Source organism: Salvelinus sp. IW2-2015, unplaced genomic scaffold (assembly GCF_002910315.2).
Source record: "Salvelinus sp. IW2-2015 unplaced genomic scaffold, ASM291031v2 Un_scaffold6670, whole genome shotgun sequence".
NCBI lineage: Eukaryota > Metazoa > Chordata > Actinopteri > Salmoniformes > Salmonidae > Salvelinus > Salvelinus sp. IW2-2015.
Window position 1 is genome coordinate 5050 of NW_019947932.1, and position 13572 is coordinate 18621.

The 13572-nt window shown below is 46.4% G+C and overlaps 1 protein-coding gene across 1 annotated transcript; it reads left to right on the forward strand.

Annotated features, from left to right (window-relative positions):
- The first annotated feature begins 303 nt into the window (after positions 1-303).
- chst12a (carbohydrate (chondroitin 4) sulfotransferase 12a) lies at positions 304-12972 on the forward strand. Its single transcript, XM_024145078.2, is given in 9 exon segments — positions 304-703; positions 2676-2831; positions 7607-7790; positions 9676-9768; positions 9771-9871; positions 9873-9993; positions 12133-12275; positions 12278-12331; positions 12333-12972. Coding segments are annotated over 9 exon segments (1269 nt in total). The 5' UTR covers positions 304-328; the 3' UTR covers positions 12375-12972.
- Positions 12973-13572: the final 600 nt, after the last annotated feature.

The window sequence follows — 13572 nt, forward strand, 5'->3', positions numbered from 1 at the left end:
ACCGCATCGATTATATGCAACGCAGGACAAGCTAGATAAACTAGTAATATCATTAACCATGTGTAGTTAACTAGTGATTATGTTAAGATTGATTGTTTTTTATAAAATAAGTTTAATGCTAGCTAGCAACTTACCTTGGCTCCTTGCTGCACTCGCGTAACAGGTGGTCAGCCTGCCACGCAGTCTCCTCGTGGAGTGCAATGTAATCGGCCATAATCGGTGTCCAAAAATGCCGATTACCGATTGTTATGAAAACTTTAAATTTGGCCCTAATTAATCGGCCATTCCGATGAATCGGTCGACCTCTAGTGTGTTTGTGTAACAGTCGATGTTCTCTGCTGCTTGTGTTAAGGGTGTCACCATGGGGAAGTGGAGGTTGTTCCGTGTCTCTCTGGTTCTGGGTTCAGTCTTTATGATCCTGTTGATTATTCTCTACTGGGACGACGTTGGAGCCTCTCACCTCTACCTGCCCCCCCTCTCCCCCCGGCCTGCCCCTGACCACCCCCCCACACACCCAACACCCTCCTTCCTGTCCGACATCAACGCCTTCGTAAACCAGTTCCTGGAGGGAACCAATGATCCGACAGATTCCGCCCCCCCAGACTCTGCCAACCAATCAGAGCGCGCTGAGGAGCGGTACGTTCCCCGGAGGGAGTGGAAGGTCCATCTGACGCCGATCGACCCCGAGAAACGACTAGGACAGGTAACCCCAACCATCCCTCTCAATGCAATTCAATGTAAGGGCTCTGTTGGCTTGGGAAACATATGTTTACATTGCCAAAGCAAATGAAATAGATAATAAACAAAAGTGAAATAAACAATACAAATTTACAGTAAACATTACAAAAGTTCAAAAAGAACGAAGACATTTCAAATGTCATATTATGTGCAAATAGTTAAAGTACAAAAGGGAAAATAAATCAACATAAATGTGTTTATTCTTCACTGGTTTCCCTTTTCTTGTGGCAACAGGTCACAAATCGTGCTGCTGTGATGGCACACTGTGCTATTTCACCCAGTAGATATGGGAGTTTATCAAAATTGGGTTCGTTTTTTAATTCTTTGTGTATCTGAGTAATCTGAGGGAAATATGTGTCTCTAGTATGGTCATACATTTGGCAGGAGGTTAGGAAGTGCAGCTCAGTTTCCATCTCATTTTGTGGGGCAGTGTTGCACATAGCCTGTCTTCTCTTGAGAGCCAGGTCTGCCTACGACAGCCTTTCTCAATAGCAAGGCTATGCTCATTGAGTCTGTACATAGTCAAAGCTTTCCTTAAGTTTGGGTCAGTCACAGTGGTCAGGTTTTCTGCCACTGTGTGCTCTCTACAAATAGCATTCTAGTTAGATCTGTTTTTTTGTTAATTTTGTTTTTTTGTTAATTCTTTCCAATGTGTCAAGTAATTATCTTTTTGTTTTCTCATGATTGGGTCTAATTGTGTTGCTGTCCTGGGGCTCAGTGGGGTCTGTTTGTGTATATGAACAGAGTCGCAGAACCAGCTTGGTTGTAGTGGTTGTAGATTTTAACAGCTCTTTTCTGGATTTTGATAATTAGCGGGTTAAATAATCCTAATTCTGCTCTGCATGGATTATTTGATGTTTTACGTTGTACACAGAGGATGTTTTTGCAGAATTCTGCAGCATGTCTCAATTTGGTGTTTGTCTCATTTTGTGAATTCTTGGTTGGTGAGGGGACCCCAGACCTCACAACCATAAAGGGCAATGGGTTCTATAACACGATTCAAGTATTTTTAGCCAGATCCTAATTGGGATTTTAAATGTTATGTTCCTTTTGATGGCATAGAAGGCTCTTCTTGCCTTGTCTCTCAGATCGTTCACAGCTTTATGGAAGTTACCTGTGCCACTGATGTTTAGGCCGAGGTATGTATAGTTTTCTGTGTGCTCTCGGGCAACGGTGTCTAGATGGAATTTGTACTTGTCGTCCTGGCAACTGGACCTTTATTGGAACACCATAATTTTGGTATTACTGAGATTTACTGTCAGGGCCCAGGTCTGACAGAATCTGTGCAGAAGATCTAGGTGCTGCTGTAGGCCATCCTTGGTTGGGGACAGAAGCACCAGATCATCAGCAAACAGTAAACATTTGACTTCGGATTCTAGTAGGGTGAGACCGGGTGCTGCAGACTGTTCTAGTGCCCGCGCCAATTCGTTGATATATATGTTGAAGAGGGTGGGGCTTAAGCTGCATCCCTGTCTCACCCCACGACCCTGTGTGAAGAAATGTGTGTGTTTTTTGCCAATTTTAACCGCACACTTGTTGTTTGTGTACATGGATTTTATAATGTCGTATGTTTTTCCCCCAACACCACTTTCCATCAATTTGTATAGCAGACCCTCATACCAAATTGAGTCAAATGCTTTTTTGAAATCAACAAAGCATGAGAAGACTTTGCCTTTGTTTTAGTTAGTTTGTTTGTTAATTAGGGTATGCAGGGTGAATACGTGGTCTGTCGTACGGTAATTTGGTAAAAAGCCAATTTGACATTTGCTCAATGCAGAGGATTTTCCCAAGGTTGCTGTTGACAAATATCCCACAGTAGTTATTGGGGTCAAATTTGTTTCTCTCTCTCACCTCTCACTCTTGTTTTCATGCCTCTCGCTCTATTCCCCCTCCGCTCTCTCCCCCCTCCGCTCTCTCCCCACTCTCTCTCTCTTCAGGAGAGACGGCGGCAGCGTCTCCATGACCTCTGTCACCATGGTGATGACCTGGCTTTTCCGGGGAAGAACCGTTCGTTTGACGACATCCCCAACAGGGAGCTGGATCACCTGATCGTCGACGACCGCCACGGTATCATATACTGCTACGTCCCCAAGGTACACACACACACAAACGGCCACGGGCTCATATTTTTTTTAATATAACCTTTATTTAACCAGGCAAGTCAGTTCAGAACAAATTCTTAACTGACTTATGGCTGGGCCAATTGTGCGCCGCCCTATGGGACTCCCAATCACGGCCGGTTGTGATACAGCCTGGATTCGAACCAGGGTGTCTGTAGTGACGCCTCTAATCAAATCAAATTTATTCATAAAGCCATTTTTACACCAGCCGATGTCACAAGGTGCTATACAGAAACCCAGCCGAACCAGGCTCTGAGGGGTGGCCAGTCCTCTTCTGGCTGTGCTGGGTGGAGATTATAACAGTACATGGCCAAGTTGTTTAAAAGTTCATAGATGACCAGCAGGGTCAAATAATAATCATCACAGTGGTTGTAGAGGGTGCAACAGATCAGCACTAAACCACTGTGATGATTATTATTTGACCCTGCTGGTCATCTATGAACTTTTAAACAACTTGGCCATGTACTGTTATAATCTCCACCCAGCACAGCCAGAAGAGGACTGGCCACCCCTCATAGCCTGGTTCCTCTCTAGGTTTCATCCTAGGTTCCTGCCTTTCTAGGGAGTTTTTCCTAGCCACCGTGCTTCTACATCTACATTGCTTACTGTTTGGGGTTTTAGGCTGGGTTTCTGTACAGCACTTTGTGACATCGGCTGATGTATAAAGGGCTTATAAATACATTTGATTGATTGATAGAGACAAGGTAGCACAAGGGACAAGGTAGCACGTCAGGTGAACAGGTCAGCACCTCAGGAGTAACAAGGGACATGGTAGCACATCAGGTGAACAGGTCAGGGTCCCAGCACTGAGATGCAGTGAGGAGTAACAAGGGACAAGGTAGTACATCAGGTGAACAGGTCAGGGTCCAGCACTGAGATGCAGTGAGGAGTAACAAGGGACAAGTTAGTACATCAGGGGAACAGGTCAGGGTCCCAGCATGAAGTGCAGTGAGGAGTAACAAGGGACAAGGTAGTACATCAGGGAACAGGTCAGGGTCCCAGCACTGAGATGCAGTGAGGAGTAACAAGGGACAAGTTAGTACATCAGGGGAACAGGTCAGGGTCCCAGCACTGAGATGCAGTGAGGAGTAACAAGGGCAAGGTAGCATGTCCGGTGTGCCACTCGGGAGCCAAACCCACCACTGGTGTGATTGGCCAAAGAGCTCTTATTTTCATGTCATCTGACCATAGCACAGGTTCCAATCCAAGTTCCAATGCGTTTAGCAATCAACAGAAGTTTACATTTTTGGGGGGATGACATAAAAGGAGAGGTCTTTGGCCAATCACAGCTGCACACCAGTGGCGTTGGAAGAAAGACGGCAGAAAAGAAGCCCTGCTGTCAATAGGGTTGGGTCTTACTTGGCTGTGTAAGGACTGTCCAATAGGGTGCTGGGTCTTACTTGGCTGTGTTAAAGGACTGTCCAATAGGGTGCTGGTCTTACTTGGCTGTGTAAAGGACTGTCCAATAGGGTGCTGGGTCTTACTTGGCTGTGTAAAGGACTGTCCAATAGGGTGCTGGGTCGTTACTTGGCTGTGTAAAGGACTGTCCAATAGGGTGCTGGGTCTTACTTGGCTGTGTAAAGGACTGTCCAATAGGGTGCTGGTCTTACTTGGCTGTGTGAAGGACTGTCCAATAGGGTGCTGGGTCTTACTTGGCTGTGTAAAGGACTGTCCAATAGGGTGATGGGTCTTACTTGGCTGTGTAAAGGACTGTCCAAGTAGCGGTGCTGGGTCTTACTTGGCTGTGTGAAGGGCTGTCCAATAGGGTGCTGTGTCTTACTTGGCTGTGTAAAGGACTGTCCAATAGGGTGCTGGGTCTTACTTGGCTGTGTGAAGGGCTGTCCACATGGGTGCTGTGTCTTACTTGGCTCTGTAAAGGACTGTCCAATAGGGTGCTGGGTCTTACTTGGCTGTGTAAAGGGCTGTCCAATAGGGTGCTGGGTCTTACTTGGCTGTGTAAAGGCTGTCCAATAGGGTGCTGGGTCTTACTTGGCTGTGTAAAGGGCTGTCCAATAGGGTGCTGGGTCTTACTTGGCTGTGTAAAGGACTGTCCAATAGGGTGCTGGGTCTTACTTGGCTGTGTAAAGGACTGTCCAATAGGGTGCTGGGTCTTACTTGGCTGTGTAAAGGGCTGTCCAATAGGGTGATGGGTCTTATTGGCTGTGTAAAGGACTGTCCAATAGGGTGCTGGTCTTTACTTGGCTGTGTAAAGGGCTGTCCATAGGGTGCTGGGTCTTACTTGGCTGTGTAAAGGACTGTCCAATAGGGTGCTGGGTCTTACTTGGCTGTGTAAAGGGCTGTCCAATAGGGTGCTGGGTCTTACTTGGCTGTGTAAAGGACTGTCCAATAGGGTGCGGGTCTTACTTGGCTGTGTAAAGGACTGTCCAATAGGGTGCTGGGTCTTACTTGGCTGTGTAAAGGACTGTCCAATAGGGTGCTGGGTCTTACTTGGCTGTGTAAAGGACTGTCCAATAGGGTGCTGGGTCTTACTTGGCTGTGTAAAGGACTGTCCAATATGGTGCTGGGTCTTACTTGGCTGTGTAAGGACTGTCCAATAGGGTGCTGTGTCTTACTTGGCTGTGTAAAGGACTGTCCAATAGGGTGCTGGGTCTTACTTGGCTGTGTAAAGAACTGTCCAATGGGTGCTGGGTCTTACTTGGCTGTGTAAGGACTGTCCAATAGGGTGCTGGGTCTTACTTGGCTGTGTAAAGGGCTGTCCAATAGGGTGCTGTGTCTTACTTGGCTGTGTAAAGGGCTGTCCAATAGGGTGCTGGGTCTTACTTGGCTGTGTAAATGGTTGTCCAATAGGGTGCTGGGTCTTACTTGGCTGTGTAAAGGACTGTCCAATAGGGTGCTGGTCTTACTTGGCTGTGTAAAGGGCTGTCCAATAAGGTGCTGGGTCTTCCTTGGCTGTGTAAAGGACTGTCCAATAGGGTGCTGGGTCTTACTTGGCTGTGTAAAGGGCTGTCAATAGGGTGCTGTGTCTTACTTGGCTGTGTAAAGGGCTGTCCATAGGGTGCTGGGTCTTACTTGGCTGTGTGAAGGGCTGTCCAATAGGGTGCTGGGTCTTACTTGACTGTGTAGGGCTGTCCAATAGGGTGCTGGGTCTTACTTGGCTGTGTAAAGGGCTGTCCAATAGGGTGCTGGGTCTTACTTGGCTGTGTAAAGGGCTGTCCAATAGGGTGCTGGGTCTTACTTGGCTGTGTAAAGGGCTGTCCAATAGGGTGCTGGGTCTTACTTGGCTGTGTAAAGGGCTGTCCAATAGGGTGCTGTGTCTTACTTGGCTGTGTAAAGGGCTGTCCAATAGGGTGCTGGGTCTTACTTGACTGTGTGAAGGGCTGTCCAATAGGGTGCTGGGTCTTACTTGACTGTGTGAAGGGCTGTCCAATAGGGTGTTGGGTCTTACTTGGCTGTGTAAAGGGCTGTCCATAGGGTGCTGGGTCTTACTTGGCTGTGTAAAGGGCTGTCCAATAGGGTGGCTGGGTCTTACTTGGCTGTGTAAAGGACTGTCCAATAGGGTGATGGTCTTACTTGGCTGTGTAAAGGGCTGTCCAATAGGGTGCTGGGTCTTACTTGGCTGTGTAAAGGGCTGTCCAATAGGGTGCTGGGTCTTACTTGGCTGTGTAAAGGACGTCCAATAGGGTGCTGGGTCTTACTTGACTGTGTGAGTGCTGTCAATAGGGTGCTGGGTCTTACTTGCTGTGTAAAGGGCTAGAAGAAGGAGAGTGATGGAGTACTGCATCAGATGACCTGGCCTCCACAATCACCCCACCTCAACCCTATTGAGATGGTTTGGGATGAGTTGGTACCGCAGAGTGAAGGAAAATCGGCCAACAAGTGCTCAGCTATGTGGGAACTTCTTCAAGAGGGTGGAAAAGCATTCCTCATGAGGCTGGTTGAGAAATGCCAAGAGTGTGCAAAGCTATGCAAGGGTGGCTACTTAGAAGAATCTTAAATAGAAAATATATTTTGATTTGTTTAACACTTGTTTGGTTACTACATGATTCCATATGTGTATTTAATAGTTTTGATGTCTTCACTATTTTGTACAATGTAAGAAATTGTAAAAATTAAGAAAAATCCCTTGCAATGAGTAGGTGTGTCCAAACTTTTGACTGGTACTGTATATATTGACTGTAGTTGGCGTGTAGTACCTGGAAGGGACCATGATCGTGCTCAGTGAGAGTCTGCTAATATAACCTGTATATCTTGTATGTATATATATTTATATTGACTGTAGGTGGCGTGTAGTACCTGGAAGAGGACCATGATCGTGCTCAGTGAGAGTCTGCTAATATAACCTGTATATATTGTATGTATATATATTTATATTGACTGTAGGTGGCGTGTAGTAACTGGAAGAGGACATGATCGTCGCTCAGTGGAGTCTGCTATATAACCTGTATATTTGTATGTATATATATTATATTGACTGTAGGTGGCGTGTAGTACTGGAGAGGACATGATCGTGCTCAGTGAGAGTCTGCTAATATAACCTGTATATATTGTATGTAATATATTTTATATTGACTGTAGTGTGGCGTGTAGTAACTGGAAGAGGATCATGATCGTGCTCAGTGAGAGTCTGCTGAATATAACCTGTATATATTGTATGTATATATATTATATTGACTGTAGGTGGCGTGTAGTAACTGGAAGAGGATCATGATCGTGCTCAGTGAGAGTCCCCCCCGGCTTAATCTAAACCTTGTATATATTGTATGTATATATATTTATATTGACTGTAGGTGGCGTGTAGTAACTGGAAGAGGATCATGATCGTGCTCAGTGAGAGTCTGCTCCAGGAGGGAGTTCCGTACAGGGATCCTCTGGCAGTTCCTCAGGAGATGGTCCACAACAGCAGCCTCCACTTCACCTTCAACAAGTTCTGGAAACGCTACGGGAAGTTCTCCCGACACCTGATGAAGGTCAGTTCACATCTAATCTCTTACCTCTGACACAAACCCTGATGGTGGTCCGTTAACAGCTGACATTAACCCTGATGGTGGCCCGTTAACAGCTGACATTAACCCTGATGGTGGTCAGTTAATAGCTGACACATTTGGTTTAATTTATTATATAAAGGTGAAAGTGATGTATTCAGGGCATTTGGAAAGTGTTCAGACCCCTTTTTCCATATTTTGTTACGTTACAGCCTTATTCTAAAATTGATTAAATTGGTTTTTTTCCCTCATCAATCTACACACAATACCCCATAATGACATCACAATACCCCATAATGACATCACAATACCCCATAATGACATCACAATACCCCATAATGACAAAGCAAAAACAGTTTTTAGAAATTTGTGCAAATATATTAAAAATAAAAAACTTCAATGTCACTTTTAAATATATTATATTATATTAAAGTATTCAGACCCTTTACTCAGTACTTTGTTGAAGCACCTTTGGCAGCGATTACATCCTCGAGTCTTCTTGGGTTTGACGCTACAAGCTTGGCACACCTGTATTTGGGGAGTTTCTCCCATTCTTCTCTGGAGATCCTCTCAAGCTCTGTCAGGTTGGATGGGGAGCGTTGCTGCACAGCTATTTTCAGGTCTCTCCAGAGATGTTCGATCAGGCTCAAGTCCGGGCTCTGGCTGGGCCACTCAAGGCCATTCAGAGACTTGTCCCGAAGCCACTCCGCGTTGTCTTGGCTGTATGCTTAGGGTCGTTGTCCTGTTGGAAAGTGAACCTTCGCCCCGGTCTGAGGTTCTGGATCAGGTTTTCATCAAGGATCTCTCTGTACTTTGCTCCGTTCATCTTTCCCTCGATCCTGACTAGTCTCCCAGCCCCTGCCGCTGAAAAACATCCCCACAGCATGATGCTGCCACCACCATGCTTCACCGTAGGGATGGTGCCAGGTTTCTTCCAGACGTGACGCTTGGCATTCAGCCAAAAAGTTCAATCTTGGTTTCATCAGACCAGAGAATCTTCTTTCTCATGGTCTGAGAGTCTTTAGGTGCCTTTTGGCAAACTCCAAGTGGGCTGTCATGTGCCTTTTACTGAGAAGTGGCTTCCGTCTGACCACTCTACCATAAAGGCCTGATTGGTGGAGTGCTGCAGAGATGGTTGTCCTTCTGGAAGGTTCTACCATCTCTACAGAGGAACTCTGGAGCTCTGTCAGAGTGACCATCGGGTTCTTGGTCACCTCCCTGACCAAGGCTCTTCTCCCCTGATTGCTCAGTTTGACCGGGCGACCAGCTCTAGGAAGAGTCTTGGTGGTTCCAAACTTCTTCCATTAAGAATGATGGAGGCCACTGTGTTCTTGGGGACCTTCAATGCTGCAGAAATGTTTTGGTAACCTTCCCCAGATCTGTACCTCAAGACTATCCTGTCTCAGAGCTCTACGGACAATTCCTTCGACCTCATGGCTTGTTTTTTGCTCTGACATGAACTGTCAACTGTGGGACCTTATATAGACAGGTGTGTGCCTTTCCAAATCATGTCCAATCAATTGAATTTACCACAGGTGGACTCCAATCAAGTTGTAGAACATCTCAAGGATGATCAATGGAAACAGGATGCACCTGAGCTCAATTTCGAGTCTCATAGCAAAGGGTCTGAATACTTATGTAAATAAGGTGATACCGTTTTTTATTTGTAATACATTTTAAAACATTTCTAAAAACCTGTGTCAACTACTTGTACCTTTGTCATTATGGGGTATTGGTGTAGATTGAGGGAAAAAATATATTTATCCATTTTAAAATAAGGCTGTAACGTAACAAAATGTGAATACTGTCCTGAATGCCCTGTGTATTTGTTTGTGAAGGTGGTTTAATAAAGGTGGTTTGTTTGTTTGTCATAGGTGAAGCTCAGAAGTACACCAAGTTCTGTTTGTCAGAGATCCGTTCGGACACTTACACCGCTCTCATCTCGGCGTATCGGAACAAGTTTGAGCAGCCAACGAGGAGTTCTACCGCCGATTCGCTCTGCTCATGCTCCGTCGCTACGGTAACCACTCTGAACCTCCGGCGCGGCGGGCGACGCCGTTTCCTGCCGGAATCCCGCCCCTCCTTCTCAGAGTTCGTCCAATACCTACTGGACCCCCAGACAGAGAGCGACGCCCCCTTACAACGAGACTGGAGACAGGTCTACCGGCTATGCCACCCCCTGTCAAATACAGGTATATATGAAAATACTAAGAATTCTTATCAATGGTCTGAGAAAAGTCTTTGGGCAGAAGTAAAGGGCCAGCAAGATCCAACTTCTGTGAAAGAGAGAGTGAACTCTGTATCTAACTGATAATGTTAGAGCAACTTCTGATAGTATTAGAACCAGGCAAAACATCGTCCCACTCACTTTACACAATAACATGGATTCTACTATTCTACGGCAGTGCTGCGCAATAGAGGTCCATAGAATGGGACTGATGGGGTGGCGGTGGCCTGTGGCTCATTGCATCTCGCAATCAAGGTCCATAAGATTCGGGAACCGATTGATCCTGTGGCTCATTGGCATCTGCCATAGAGGTCATAAGATGGGAGCTTGATTGTCCTGTGGCCTCATATGCATCTCCAATAGAGGTCCCATAAGATGGGACTGATTGGTCCTGTGGTCATTGCAATCTCCAATAGATGGTCCATACAGATGGGAGACTTAGATTGGTCCTGTGGCTCCATTGGCATCTGCAATATGAGGTCCATAAGATGGGACTAGATTGGTCCTGTGTCTCATTGCATCTGCAATAGACGGTGCGCATAAGATGGGAGATTGACCTGTGGGCTGCATTCGCATCTGCATAGAGGTCCATAAGATGGGACTGGATTGGTCCTTGTGGCTCATTGCATCTGGAATAGAGTCCATAAGATGGGACTCTGATTGGTCCGTGGCTCATTGGCAATCTGCAATAGAGGTCCATAGATTGGGACTGATTGATCCTGTGGCTCATTGCATCTGCAATAGAGGTCCATAAGATGGGACTGATTGGTCCTGTGGCTCATTGCATCTGCAATAGAGGTACATAGATGGACTGATTGGTCCTGTGCTCATTGCATCCTGCAATAGAGGTCCATAAGATGGGATGATTGGTCTTGGTGGCTCATTGAATCTGCAATAGAGGTCCATAAGATGGGACTGATTGATCCTGTGGCTCATTGCATCTGCAATAGAGGTCCATAAGATGGGACTGATTGGTCCTGTGGCTCATTGCATCTGCAAATAGAGGTCCATAAGATGGGACTGATTGGTCCTGTGGCTCATTGCATCTGCAATAGAGGTCTAAAAGATGGGACCTGATTGATCCTGTGGGCTCTTAGGCATCTGCAATAGAGGTCATAAGATGGACTGAATTGGTCCTGTGCTCATTTGCATCTGCACTAGAGGTCCATAAAGATGGACTAGTTTGATCCTGTGGCTCATTGCATCTCCAACAGCCATTCAGAAAGCTGGTATAATGTGTTACCCGTTTCTTTCTAGGTTGTATTGAACATGTTCCAGACATTTTCCATTCATAGGGATATGTCACGCGTGTAATCTTCTTCCCATAGTTTTTTTTTCACTTTTGCCAAAGGGTTAGCCATTTCATCTAGTAGACAGAATATTAGGGAAGTCAAGCCTTTTGTTTTGTTTTGTTTTAATCAGGCAACCTTTCAATGTGGTTGGTAGTCAGACAGCTTGCAATTGTAGGGATTTTCCAAAACGGTGTCTTGGGCAAATATATGTTACGAGCAGATTTCAATAAGATATCAATTGTGGACCTGTCAAAGTTTCTATGAAAACTACCCTGTCTACTGAGGTAAATATTGGTATTTTATTTGTAAAAACTGTATCCCTTTGTCATTATGGGGGTACTGTGTGTAGATTGATGAGGCAAATGATGTTTGCAAAAGCAGCAGCTACTCTTCCTGGGGTCCCGAATATGAAACATGATACAGAACGTTGATAGACAAGAACAGGTCCAAAGGAAAAGAACTACATACATTTAAAAATGGCCACACAGCCTACATATCAATACATACACACACACTATCTAGGTCCAATAGGAGAGAGACGTTGCGCGTGATCTGTTTCTTGAACCAGGTTTGCTGTTCATTCTCTCACTATGAGATGAGAAGGGGGACCTGTCAACAAAGAAGAAAACAGCCAACACAGACTGATGCTGGTGCGTGCTAGTCAATTTGTTTGGGTTAACTTCTCTACTGACTCTCCCTCTCTGACTCTCCCTCTCTCTCTCCTCTCCCCCTCTCCCCCCCTCTCTCCCTCTCCCTCTCTCTTCCCCTCTCTCCCCCTCTCTCCCTCTCTCTTCGCCCCCCCCCACCCCCAGATGACTTTGTGGGTCAGCTGGAGACGGTTCAGGAGGATGCTGAACAGCTGCTGAGGGTTTTGAAGGTGGACAACGTGGTTGACTTCCCCTCCTCTTCCACAGGAACCACACGGCCCGACAGCTGGCAGGAGGCCTGGTTCAGCAGGAGGTGCCCCGAGTGGCCAGGAGGGATCTTTACAGGCTGTATGAACCAGACTCAGACTGTTTTTGGCTACTCCAGACCAGACTCACTGCTAGACTGACTGTTCCAACTACACTCTCTTTCTAAAGGGCCTCTGTTCTTGTCCCCATAGGAGAACCCTTTTTGGTCCAGGTATAAACTTTTGGTGGTGAAAAGGTTCTACTAAAACCTTTTAGTGATGAAACTGTTGCACGTAGAACCTCGTATTAATTAAAGGGTTCACTTGGAATCAAAAATCTAAAATAGCTATTGTCAGTGGGTTCACCTATGGGGAAAATGGAAGAACCCTTTATGGTTCCAAGTAGTACATTCTTTTCTAAGACCAGCCAGACCAGAGTGCTGCGTCTTCTGCTCCTGTTCTGGACTCAGCAGGTGAACAGAGGAAGTTAGAGTTACTCTTCCTTCGGAGGAGAGTCTGGACTCCTGACTGGTGGAACTCTGGTGGCTTTGATGTCATCTATGAAACCTCTGGTGTCTGGCTTGTCATCATGGAACCCTGGTGGAACCCTGGTGTCTGTAATGTCATCATGGAACCCTGGTGGAACCCTGGTGTCTGGCATGTCATCATGGAACCCTGGTGGCTTTGATGTCATCATGGAACCCTGGTGTATGGCTTGTCATCATGGAACCCTGGTGTCTGTCATGTCGATCATGGATCCTGGTGTTCTGTCAAGTCATCATGGAACCTGGTGTCCTGGCATGTCATATCATGGAACCCTGGTGTCTGGTTCTCTGTCAGCAGTGGGAACCCTGGTGTTTTCTCGCTGTCATCTGACTCGTTCGGCATCATGGAAACCCTGGTGTCTGTCTTGTCATCATGGGAACCGCTGGTGTCTGTCATGTCATCATGGAAGGGCGCTGGCGCTGGTGTCTGTCATATGTCATCATGGAACCCTGGTGTCTGTCAAGTCATTCATGGAACCCTGGTGTCTGGCATGTCATCATGGAACCCTGGGTCTGGCATGTCATCATGGAACCCTGGTGTTTGTTCATGTCATCACTGGAACCCTGGTGTCTGGCATGTCATCATTGGAACCCTGGTGGAAGCCCTGGTGTCTGTATGTCATCATGGAACCCTGGTGCTGGATGTTCATCATGGAACGCCTGGTGTCCTGGCTTGTCATCATGGAACCTGTGGTGTCTGTTCATGGTCATCCATGCGAACTGCGGGTCTGGCTGTTCATCATCGGAATCCCTGGTGGAACCCTGGTGTCTGGCCTTGTCATCATGGAACCCTGGGTCTGGCAGTGTCATTCATG